This window comes from Ochlerotatus camptorhynchus, unplaced genomic scaffold, assembly GCF_037179485.1.
Source record: "Ochlerotatus camptorhynchus isolate MF236.1 unplaced genomic scaffold, CSIRO-AGI_Acam_v1.1 ptg000328l, whole genome shotgun sequence".
In the NCBI taxonomy this organism is placed as follows: domain Eukaryota; kingdom Metazoa; phylum Arthropoda; class Insecta; order Diptera; family Culicidae; genus Ochlerotatus; species Ochlerotatus camptorhynchus.
Window position 1 is genome coordinate 5959213 of NW_027040816.1, and position 12974 is coordinate 5972186.

General features: G+C 46.9%; 1 protein-coding gene across 1 annotated transcript in view; it reads right to left on the minus strand.

Moving 5' to 3' along the window:
• Window positions 1-135: 135 nt before the first annotated feature.
• Window positions 136-12974, minus strand: part of Ptpmeg (protein tyrosine phosphatase Meg) — a 30745-nt gene continuing 17906 nt past the window's right edge. The window contains exons 2-10 of the mRNA XM_065230123.1: window positions 4305-4959; window positions 4035-4243; window positions 3815-3967; window positions 3587-3738; window positions 3243-3527; window positions 2551-3185; window positions 1336-1963; window positions 1096-1273; window positions 136-1023 (exon numbers count right to left, since the gene is read on the minus strand). Of these exons, the coding sequence (XP_065086195.1) occupies window positions 682-1023; window positions 1096-1273; window positions 1336-1963; window positions 2551-3185; window positions 3243-3527; window positions 3587-3738; window positions 3815-3967; window positions 4035-4243; window positions 4305-4890 (3168 nt within the window). The 5' untranslated portion in view covers window positions 4891-4959 and the 3' untranslated portion in view covers window positions 136-681. The remainder of the gene's footprint in view (window positions 1024-1095; window positions 1274-1335; window positions 1964-2550; window positions 3186-3242; window positions 3528-3586; window positions 3739-3814; window positions 3968-4034; window positions 4244-4304; window positions 4960-12974) is intronic.

A 12974-nucleotide genomic window follows, 5' to 3' on the forward strand; every position in this document is an offset into this window, starting at 1 on the left:
GATTTTGGAAACCAATCGAAAATCCAATCGTGCCAAAATCGAACGGGTACTGTAATTGTAGTTCCCTTCAGTTGAAGATTATTCATAATTCTGGATAAAAGTGTTTCTCTGACATTCAACAAGGCAGGGTAGGTATTTATTATTCAAACAGTTTTTATTTTATTTCGTATTCAAATCTAGATCGAAAAATCGTTCGTGAGAAAACATGGACAGAACGTGTACTTTCAGGAATTGACACCACAAACGGATGGGATGGATGGTTGGGGGAAGAACGTTTAGACAAATCTGTATAACTAAGTTCTCTTCGCTGTTTACAGTCTACTATGGAGAGAGAGAGAGAAACATACGGTTGTTGATACATTAATAGCACAGATTAAATGATATATTGAGTTGTAGTAAAATGTACGTTGATACCTAACCACTAATAATATGCGATACATTTGCGTGTGGGAGTGACCCGCGTGGCCACAAGCACTGCTGATGAGAAACTAGGTATATTACGTTTGATAAATATGTTTGTAGGTGTGTTAATAGCTGCTTACTTTCGTATATCTCAGGTGAGGGGGATGATATTAAGGGATAAACAATAATGAAACTTAAATATAAGACCGACGATGAGAATAAAATTGTCCGAATGAAGAAAAAAAACAAACAAGGAACCTAGACAATCGTTTCTATTCGTCAGGTGTCTGCGGCTTTCCCGTTGATGGCAGTAGCACCAGGACCTTCGTTGCCGTTGGTGGGTGTAACGTTGTTGGTCGTGGGGGTAGTGGTAGTGGTGGTAAGGCTTGTAGTTTCCACCGCCAGAGGAGCCTTGCGCTCCGGCGATGTTGGAGGGACGTCCTCCAGCGGAGAGCTGGAATCATCGTCACTGGAGGAAACCAACGGTGCAGTACCGTTGATGGATGAGATTGTTTTGAGCACTGTCGGCGGGGGAGGAGTGGTTCTGGCTTCCGCTATCTCTTTGGTTACCATCATCCTGTACGCTGCACAGATGCATTCGCACACGAAGCGATACTGGCTCTGCAAGGGACGGACGGCGGTTATTGAAGACATCTGTTATACGATTGAATGTGAATATGTGTTGATACCTACCACGTTTTGCACCATACAAGCCCGTTGATCACGCATCGCCTGTACAATGTCCAGCGGATAGACGGGTTCCTTGGCTTCCATCAACGCAAGCGCTGTATCCATCAGGATCAGAACCCCCGTTCGGCCAATGCCAGCAGAGCAGTGAACGATGATGGGTGGATTAGCGGCACTTATGTATCTGAAACGGAAAATTGACTTCAGGACCCAATTTGATTCGCTTGCATGTCCGGCAAAACCTACTGATGCACCGAAGTGGAGGAGGGCATGTCGTTTGGACTTTCATCGCTATCCGTGTGCACAACGCGTCGCTCCGACGAATCCAAACCTCCATTATCATCCATTGTCCGCAATTTGACATTTTTCAAACTGGCTTCGATCTCCTGCAGCAGAGTAGTATTCCGCGCGGCACGTACCTTCTCTGTAAACTGAAGGAACAACTCCGGATCGGCCGGTACGCCATGGTCTGGCCAGGCCAGATACTGCATATGCTGGATGGTTCTCGTTTCATTCGTCTTCTCGTCCGTGAGCACCAGATCCCGAAACACGAAGCTTCCCGTTTCGTCCGGTTTCTCGTGGAGACATTTGATGGAAAATCCTGCCGAAAGGGGCAGCGGTTCTTCGTCTGCGGAAGGCCAATACTGGTGACACTTGGGACGGCCTCGCTCCATGACGGTAGTCAGCATCACCACCAAATGGCTGCTCTCCTGCTGCACCATCCGCCAAAAGTCGTTCACCGTGGTCGACAGGGGCCCCTGGGTGGCGATGTAACGGTTGATGATCGCCGTCGGGGGAATTTCCATGTTGACGTAGTTGGCATTGATGTAGTCACCGCTTTCCGCATTCAGCAGGACCACGCGGGTGCAATCGTCTGGAAATGGTGGTCAATCAGTTATAGCTAATTGTACTGTTCAAGTATGTTGAATGCGTTGGTCATGCCATGACTAGGCCTATAAGCCAAAGCAGGTTTCATTTTGGAGATATTATGAAGATAGCAAGCTGACCGAAATCAAAATGCTTGCAGGTACCTTAACCCATCGCTATCAATTACAGTAACATGCTGGTTAGTGCTTGAACCATGTTTAAAATTGGAGATTTTTGAAAAGTTAGATGGTTTTCATAACCTGGATTTTTTTCTGAAAACGACTGGAATATCATGGAATTTAAATTTCTTCACTGAGCCGACGCCCTGAATGAGCACACGGAGAAGCTTAAATAAGCACTGATGATTTAATAGTACATTGCTACCATGGGAATGAGAGAGTTAAACACTAATATGTTCTAACCCCAATGACCATATCTGATGAATTCTTGTGAAGATTTCGTCTCCTTCCCCAAATTTTAATTTCATGCTATTTCTCTGGAAATCCGACGTAAATAGTAAAGTTCAACGAGTGGTCATAGCACCACACACTGATACATGTGCGCGTGTCCCACCGACAACATATAGGTACTTACAAGGCGAAATATCCCTGTAGCGGTTCTTGTTCAGATTGTCGTTCTTCCTGGCCTCGGTGATTGCCAGATCGGCATTCTTCCTGTACATCTGCTCATACTGTGCCAGCAGCGAACCGGACGCCAGCCCGTCGCTCAGCAGCAGCAACGACTGCGTAAACAACTGATCGCCGTTCAGTTCGCCCCGCACGATGTCATTCTCCTCCGGAACGTACTGATACAGTGGTTCCTCCTCCGTATAGTCGACTAAGGCGTTCGGTTTCAGCGTCAGCATTAGTTCGCCGCCCTGCCGTGAGGCACGGATCAAATTCACAACCTGTTCGTGCATCATGGTGCCCACGTCGCGCCCGTTGATCATCACCAGCTGGTCACCTTCGCAGATCCGGGGAGTGCTCTTGTCGGCCGGCGTATGCGGAGCCACTCGGGACACCTGCACCGGAAGGTTCAGATCCACACCGCCTTTAACATTGAAACCGAAGCGACCCTGTTCGTCGGCCACCAACCGTATCGTGACGAGACCTTCCTCCTTGGGTACACTGTTTTCCGGATTGTTGATGCCGTTGTACGCCGGCGGGGAATCGAACATGGTCGGAATCTGCGCATCGTACGTCCGGGCGCAGTGTTCGATGAAAGTAGGACTGTAAGGGGGAAGGTGGTTAAACTGGAAGTTTTCTATGGTCCAATCGGATACTTACTCATCAGCCTGTGGCTCCCAAGCCTTCCTCGGAATCGACGGAGTCTTGGATGTGACCTTATCGTACGTCCGAGTGGCCTTGGTCAACGACAGCAGCGACAGTTGATTTTTGTTGGCGGCGGTTCCGTTGGTGCTCTCATTGCCGGAACCATTCAGTAGTGGTGACTGGGGTTGAGAACCGGTCAGCAGACGTTTACTGGGTGAACGGATGAAGATTTTTGCCACCTTGCTACGGTGCCGGCTTTCCTGGACGGCTTGTAGTTCGGTACGGCCGGAATAGTGGAACCTGCGGGGAACAGAATTTTAGTAAATTTTCTAAAAACGAATCCCGACGGTGAGACCTACTTAGAACCTAGGGTTAATGGCAGGAATCGTGGTGAGCGGTGCGGTCTCTGCAGTCGGAAAAACGAGTGATGTTCTACACACGCTTTCCAGAGTGATTTTGCATTGCGATGAGCGCCCATGTTGAAGCCCAGCAGTGTGTCGTAGCTCTCGGACTAAAACGAGTAACAACAGTACAGTTAGTGATGTGAACAGATTTAGGTACCTATCTTAAAAGCGAATCTAACTCACCAGTTCCCGTCGAAGCTGAATGAAGAAATCTTTCCGTTTGAACGACACCTTCACCATTTTGGACCAGGAGAAGGTGTTGATGCGAATACCGTTTTGGTAGACTAGTAAACCTATGGAGGAGACACCGAGCTTCAGATCTTTTCCGGCCGAGTCCTAGAAAATATCGATCGAAATCAGTTTCTCACATTTCCAAGCAACCCGGAGCGATGCCTGTACTAACCGTTGCCTTGTGAAAGTCTATACCGAACATATCCAACCGTTTGGCATGTTCTAAATAGTTGTACTCGGCATCCGCGGGTAGCTGCCCCCGATGAAGCTTGTGCAGTTCCGATATTCGATGTTCTGTCTCTTCGTTTTGCTCCGGCAGCAGCTGCATATCACTGAGATAACCATGAGTGTGTTCCAGTGGGTTGTAATCGCCCAGTTCAGCTGTAATTGCAATCATCGTTACACGTAATCGAAATCCCTCCAATGCAATCACGAAACTTACACTGCACTGTATAACTAGCGAGCAGACAGGCGGTGTTCAGTGCCACCAGAAGTTTTCCTTGAAATATATCCCGTCTTATCTGTAGATAAAACTGATATCTCGTATACTCTTCGCACAGTCGGCTCGGATCGGTAATGTAAAACTTCACTCGAAAGATAAGCACCGGACTGAGGTCCCCCGAGAGGCGCACCGCGTTCCATTGCTTCCGAAATGGTTTGTTCGGATCGAGCCATCGACCGGACTCGATCGAGTTGGCTCCCCCTTCGCTACCTCCGCCGGTGCCACTGGATCCATTCTTGTCCCCCTTGTTGTTGTTGCTGCTGCTGCTGCTGCTGCTGCTGGTGGCGGCACATTTCGGCTGAAACTGCAGTCCAAAGTAGTCCCGCTCGGAGAGCTCCAGGTGCTGAAAGACCAGCTCGAGCAGATCCGATCCCTTGGCCTTCTTCTCTAGCTGGAACGTGTGGGTTGTTTCATCGAGGAAAAGGACGGTCACCGCTTTGGTTTGGGATTTCTTGTCGCGCGCCAGCTCGGCACTTCTTACTTTGTACGTTCCACTGAAACCACCGATTCGGACACGTTCAAGCATAGCGTCTGGCCATAGCTTGGTGGGTGCCCTCTCTCGCTGGAAGCCGTGCCTACGCTCGGACGGTTATAGCTGCGCAAGGGTTACAAGATAAGAGAATAATTGGTTGGATTAGCTGTGAATGATGTTTTTAATCCGTCAATGCTGTTCTTGTTGGGTTAACTACGCAAAATGTGAAAAGTTTCTTCACAGCTGATTTTGAATGGCGGTGATTTTAAACCTTTTTAGATAATCTTCAATTGATGATTCAATCAAATCCCCTCCCCATGGCTTGGTTTTTGCACCTTGACGTTGGTGGGAGGGCTTAATCTCATGTCATATTGGAGCGTTGGAGATGGTGGGTTTATAGCCGGCATGTCTAGCTCATGTCGTGGCAGTGTGCCGTCTGGCTTGAGCGGCTTGAGAGAACCAGAGCCGCTAGTGACAGTATCACACCGGTAAATATAGAGATTAGTGACGTTCAACGCACGCACACTAGCGGGAGCAACCTGGGAGGGGGGAGGACGTGCTGTCAAATCAGCCTACTGATCATCTTGTATGAAACTGGTTCCAAACGTAAACAAACCCTGTAGGTTTCTTATGGCTTGTTTACGTTTGGAACCAGTTATGCGAGGTAGGCGACGATTGTTCGTATTTGACAGCCACCTCTCCCCCCCCTTGGGAGCAACGCCGTTTATTATTTTCCTCTGGCTAACCTAAAAATGTATGAAAGTACTGTCAAAATGAGTTTGACATCGATTTGTAATGTATTTCCACCCCGGGAGCAACTGAACAGCTCCAGTGTAATGCTAATGTACCCCGAAAATTCTGGTACTCTGGTTCTGTCAAATCGAATAATGGTGGAGTAAATTTACAATTGGTCTAATTTTTTTATCAACTTTTTTTTCCCCGTTTTTAAGTTTTTTGTTTTTTTTTTAACTTTTTATAAAAACATTGATATTTTTTTCTAATAGTCTTCCAATCGACTCAGCATGACGGGATCGGAAAATGTCTGTCTATTTATGTGTGTGAGAGAGCGCGTAGGACAATTTTCTTATATGTATTTCTCGGCAACCACTCTACCGAATTGAACGCAACAACAACCAAATGAAAGCTACCATGATTCTATAGAATGTTAATTAATAGACTTTCAATCGATTAACTGGTTCCGGATATATGGACGGAACAAGACCCTAAAATCCGGGAACTAAGTGATGTTTGTCGGCAACCACATAACCGAAATAAACGAAACCCTTTAATCGGGTTACTGCCCAGTGCCCATATAGGAAATAACCATAAAAAGTGCTTAAAAACCTGTGCAGGTTCCGAACTATGTGTCATATGGTTAAACCATTTGGGTTATGGTTCGTGTTTGGAACATTTGTATTAGGGTGGTGCTTTCTCTTTCTCTTTCTCTCTCTCTCCCTATCTATCTCTCTCTCTCTCTCTCTCTCTCTTTATCTCTCACACACACACACACGAAAGCGATGATGATGAATTTTGATATAATTAAATCGATTGAATTCCAAGATACAATACAACACCAGTAATACGTCTCACTCAAAATTTATTCTTGGTTTGCTTTCGACGTCCACATGAAGTGAAACAAAAACATGTTTTCTGATGTGAAAAAAGTTGTGCCACCAACGATGGCTGACCCCATTGTTTACGTACGGTGGAGACATCTACAATTTGCAAGTGGGTACGTGAAACTAAGGTTTTCTGTCTAGATGCTCGGGGGGTGTGTATTTCCCTCAGATATTCACTAACACATTCTCACATATCGCACCAATACAACCGGACGTGAAAATCTCTACTGGGGTTGGGTTTCACTACTATCTTATGTTGACTCATATAGTTTGATTTAGTGTTGAAAGGGAAATATACTCTTCGACAGGGTTGCTTCCACTCACTTCGCTGTGAAGGGTGTTTTTCGGGTTTGTGGAATCATTGGATGCTATAGTGGTATTTTGTGCTTGTCAGATACAGGAGTAGGTTGGGAGGTACGTGTTTGACTCAGTTCCGCTTTCGGTACGTTGCAGTCGGCGAGCGTTCACTGAGCGCTCACGAGTCGTAGAATCGCTGATTGTGACGCGCTGGACGAGATGGTGACGGGTTTTGTGTGTCGGGCACGTTGTTTGCAGACTGTTCTTGTGGCTTTCTAGTACTGATTACCGTTTTCGGTTCTAGTGATTTCATAATTCCGAAAAACATTTTTTTTTATGGCGGGTGAGTGGAATCAGCCCTGGTCTTTGAAACTAATCAAGAGTAGGTTGAATAATTTGGGGAGAAAAGTTAATCTGGCTGAGATTCTATAATCACATATCGGTTCAATTTAAATTTTGAGGTGGCTCCTTTAAAAGGTGTCCACGATGAAATTGCCACACACAAAATTGATTCGCAAAATTCGAGTTTTCATCCGATTGCCATCAAATTTTCAGGGATTGAGAAATAACTATTAAACTTCATTTTACCATTTTACTCGTATTTTATTTACAGTCCATACGCAAATGCCCGCACCTTGGCCTTAACCCCGGCCATAAGATTCTGCACAACCTGTGAATCAACCGTTTTTTGCATGTAAACCCATACTTTCTTCAGTTCCTTAGGTCGTTTAAGAAGGTGCTGCTTCATAATCGCCCAGTACTTCTCGATGGGGCGGAGCTCCGGAGTGTTGGGAGGGTTGAACATTTTCGGCACGAAATTGACCTTATTGTCCGCATACCACTTCAGCACGTCCTTGGAGTAGTGGCATGAGGCCAAATCCGGCCAGAAGATTGTTGGGACGTTGTGGGCCTTCAGGAGAGGAAGCAGCCGCTTCTGGAGGCACTCTTTTATGTACACCTGTCCGTTCATCGTGTCCTGGGTCACGAAAGGTGCACTCCGCTTCCCGCACGTGCAGATGGCTTGCCAAACCAGGAATTTCTTCGCAAATTTGGACATCTTCTGAGTGCGGACATGCTCCGGAACGCTGAACTTATCCTTGGCCGTGAAAAACAAGTTGCCGGGGATCTGTTTGAAGTCGGCCTTCACATATGTTTCGTCGTCCATGATGCAGCATTCAACTTTCGTCAGCATGTTGAGGTACAACTTCCTGGCGGACTTGTTCTGCTTCTCGTCGCGATTAGGGGCCTGTTGTACCTTGAACGTTCGAAGCCCAGCCTTAGTTTTGGCCTTCTGGACAAAACTTCGGCTTAGGTGCAGCTTCTTAGCCACATCCCTAACGGAGGCGTTCGGATTTCGGTTGAAGGCCCCAACTACGCGGTTGTGATTTTTGGTGTTGTACGGAATACTTTTTCCTTCACTTCTGGGCTTCCGATCGGTGGTCAACCGTTCCTCGAACCGCTTAATCACTCGCGACACCGTGGAATTCGCGATTCCCAACGTTTTAGCGATGGAACGATGCGAGAGATCCTTGTTCTCGTGATGAATGCGCAAGATTTTATCACGCACGAGCTGTTCTTTCGACTCCATTTCCGCGAGTTTTGATCACAGGACTTTAAAACTTGCAGGATGTAAATAATGCACTATGAACTAAATCCACCCAAATTTTCATTAAATTCTACCCAACGGTTAAAAAGTTAGAGCAATTTCATAGTGTGGCAATTTCATCGTCGACACCCTTTAGTAGATAGTATTTAACTTAGTTTTTTAAATTCTATTTAATCAATCGCTCCGGTGACGTGACTCCGTCACCAAGTGACAAAAAGTGACTCAAGTGACGCTCATAATCGCTCCAGTGAAGTGATCACCAGGTGAAGTGACGGTGATAATATTGGGGGTCTATTATAACCGGCACATCACCTGGTGATCATTTCACTGAAGCGATTATGGGGCTTATTATGGATGTCACTTCACGGTGGAAACTTGTCACTTGTCGTCACGGTGAAGTGATTCCCATTTGATTTGTACGGCAATCACGGCTCTTATTCTGAGTATCACTTCATTATCACCGTGTAGTGACACCCGTAATAAGGCCCTATGAGCAAAAATCAATACGAAACTAACGATTTTAAATTGGCTCACTACTTGACTAGCCTATTGTTCCCAAGCAAATCGATTAACGTACCCCATTCTAGTCGAAATTCTAGTCTTACACAATGTTTGTTTTGATTCGCTATGAAAGTTTGACAGATAAAATGAGGGGTTAGTGGATTTTCCTATGTTTCGAGGGGTGCATCGATTAGCTTGGGACCGAAGAGAGTACCAGAGCTAAGCCAAAAAGTTGAGCTCGTTTCTTCGGGACCTTCTGGTCTTAGAGTTACCTCTATGCTATGAGTGTCACTTGAGTCACTTGATGACGGAGTCACGTTACTGGAGCGATTGTGAGCGTCACTGTTTGTCACTTAGTGAAGATTAAAAGCACTTAGTGATGAAGTAACGAGACGGTGATAATAGACCTCCGCGAATTGATTAAATACGTTAAAAACGCGAAAATACCTCCCCCAAATAGCGAATCTCCGCTGTAGGTTGTGTGAACAGAGTATTACAGGAACATTCATAAATGACGTAGCATATCTTTGACCAATTTCAGACCCCCCTTCCTCCTCGTAGTGTATTTTGTTATACCTAATACATGACCAGTCACAACTTGATCGTCGATCTCAAACCTGGATTAACAATAAAAAAGGGCTCATCAGCATTTGTTAACAAAGCGTAGGCCGCCTCACAAACCAACACCATAGACAAACAGACATAACTCTTAGAAGGAAAATATCGTCAAGCGTATTTTGCATGCACACTAGCACCCTCTATCATGCACATTCCCAGGTATTGGTTTGCAACCGGAGCATCCCTCGTTCGTGCATTTTGATGTAGGACTACGTCTTTAATATCTATACTGGGGGTCACATTAAAAAAATCAGTGACATGTAACGAAAAATCCCAAACACGGACGTAACGATAGAGCGCAAATCGGACACACGACACATTGCGCTCACAATTTCACCAATGAATGGAAGGGAGGAGAAATGCAGCGGTAATAAATACGCTTGCCAAATCGTTTTCTTCGTGCATGGCATTCTCTGCTTGAACGTCAAGCAGTACAGTTCGGCCTTTGCTCGCTCTGTCGAGTTGTTCTAAAGTTTCTAGTTTGTTCCAAACATTCGCAGTTTAATCGCGTCGTCAGTAGTGTCGGTCGCTTCGTGTGATGGGAAGACAGCGCTCCCGGAGCAGGCTCCGAGAGAAAACGGAGACGAAGAACAGCGGTGAGGGTAGCTTGAGTGTACCTATTTCGAATAGGTACGCTACTCTTCCCACCGATGTAGGGAATACCACCTCAGCCACGGTGAAGCGGTCTAAGAAGAGGATGAAAAATCAAGGCCAGTCCGATGGTGCGAGTGGACGGGACGACGCCACCGCGACGAACGTCAGCGTCATTGGTGATTTCGGCGACGCCGTCGACAACGAAACTGGGCTGAGTTTAAGCTCGGCAGGATCGGCACCAAGGTGATGCTCCGAACGAAAGCGGAGTATGAAGTGGCCGTGAAATATCTTCACACACGACATCCCCGGTGAGAAGCCCTTCAAGGTAGTCTACCAAACTTCGACCCCAAGATGGTCGAAGCTGAAATCAACCGGTACAAGCTAGCCCCAATCGCTGTCTTCCGAATGACAAGGGGAGACGAAAACGTGAAGGCGTACCCGGATTGTCTCTTCCTGGTGTACTTCCAGAAAGGGACGGTGACTCTCAATGCGCTGCAAGCCATCCGATGGATCTACTCCATCATCGTACGGTGGGAGCCATACCGTGGCGGCCATCGTGACGTAACGTAGTGCCAGCGGTGCCTCAATTTTGGACACGGTACCCGCAACTGCAACATCAAGCCACGCTGCAGCAACTGCGCTCACGAACACGCCACTTCTGACTGCCCTGCGGATGGAGCTGTGGCGTTAAAATGCGCCAACTGTGGTGGTGCACATCAAGGTTCCGGCAAACAGTGCTCCAAACGCGAGGACTTCAAACGCATCCGAAAGCAGGCGTCAAGCAACAATCAACCAGGACGCAAGAAGGACAAAACCCCAGCATTCAGGACGGAGGATTTTCCGCCTCTTCGTGCTGCCCAGCAAAGGCAAGCGAATTCGCGGGTGCAACCCACCCCCCCTCAAGAAGCTTCCGGTGATTCTGCTGGCCAAAGCTCTCCATCCCCCTGGATTCTGGAGACAACCAACAGCGCAAAACAACAACCCCGATCTGTTCTCAGCGGATGAACTGATGGAAATTTTCGTCAACATGTCCGGTGCTCTTCGTAAGTGCCGCAATAAGCCCGAACAGATCCAAGTGCTCGGTAAGTTCATCATCCAGTATGGCGTCTAAACCGCTAACTATCGTCACCTGGAATGCTTGCTCTGTAAGAGCAAAAGAGATTAAGCTTGCCGACTTCCTCCGCAAGCACAGCATCGAAGTGGGCCTTCTTACCGAGACCCATCTAAAGTCCGGCGACAGCTTCTGGTTGCCTGACCACAACATTATTCGGCTTGATCGCACCAGCTCCAGGGGGGGTGGTGTTGCGGTCGTCATCAAGAAAGGAATAAAATACCACACTCTGTTTCATAAAGGGTGATACGGTCAAAATTTGGTCAATATCAACTTGACGTATTTCTTTCAATTTTGCATTTAAAAAACCTGAACACCCCTCATTTTGAAGGTGTGTGTGTGTGTAGAATGTTGCTCCTATTTTGATTTTGGAATTCACTCTTCAGTTGTCAAAATGCCGTGCAAGCAAGAAGAGCAGCGTATCAAAATTTTGCTCGCGCATCGCGAAAATCCGAGCTACTCGCACGCAAAGTTGGCAAAATCGCTAAAAGTTGCCAAATCATCCGTTACAAATGTAATTAAAGTGTTTGGGGAACGTTTGTCGACAGCCAGGAAGTCTGGATCGGGGGGAAATCGAAAACCGGAAGCCGCTGAGACGACAAAGAGAGTTGCCGGTAGTTTCAAGCGAAACCCTAACCTCTCTCTCCGAGATGCCGCAAATAAGCTGGGTGTATCGTCTACAACCGTGCATCGAGCCAAAAAACGAGCCGGACTATCGACTTACAAGAAGGTAGTGACTCCAAATCGCGATGATAAACAAAATACGACGGCCAAAGCGCGATCCCGGAGGCTGTACACGACGATGCTGACGAAGTTTGACTGCGTGGTAATGAACGACGAAACCTACGTCAAAGCCGACTACAAGCAGCTTCCGGGACAGGAGTTTTATACGGCAAAAGGAAGGAGAAAGGTAGCAGATGTTTTCAAGCACATGAAACTGTCAAAGTTCGCAAAGAAATATCTGGTTTGGCAAGCCATCTGTACCTGTGGCTTGAAAAGCAGCATTTTCATAGCTTCCGGGACTGTCAACCAAGAAATTTACGTGAAAGAGTGTTTGAATAAACGTCTGCTGCCTTTCCTGAAGAAACACGGTTGTTCCGTACTGTTTTGGCCGGATTTGGCATCTTGCCATTACGGTAAAAAGGCCATGGAGTGGTACGCCACCAACAACGTGCAGGTGGTTCCCAAGGACAAGAACCCTCCCAACACGCCAGAGCTCCGCCCAATTGAGAAATACTGGGCTATTGTCAAGCGGAACCTAAAGAAGACCAAAAAAACTGCTAAGGGCGAGCAGCAGTTCAAGGCAAACTGGCTTTCTGCGGCGAAGAAGGTGGACAAGGTGGCTGTACAAAATCTGATGGCAGGGGTCAAGCGTAAGGCCCGGCAATTCGGATTTGGAAAAGCGGAAGCCTAACTGAATATTTTTCCTGAATTTTATACTAATTGAACTTGAAAAAGAAATTTAATTTGATTTTTTAAATAAACGATTTCACCGATTTACACGCGTTTTCCCTTGACCAAATTTTGACCGTATCACCCTTTATCCGCACCTCTATCATCGAGGCCCTTTGTGTGGAGGTAGAGTCGTCGACTGGATACGTCCAGTTCATCGCCGTCTACTGCCCTCGACAGTGTGCCGCCAGCAGTGGATTAGCGGCTAAATTCAAGAAAAACCTGTCCACCATCACCCGTAACGGTTCCCGCTTCGTAGTAGGAGGTGATCTAAACGCTCGCCATGAAGCCTGGTGGAACTACAGGCAGAACCAGAACGATCGTCTGCTGTTCGACCACT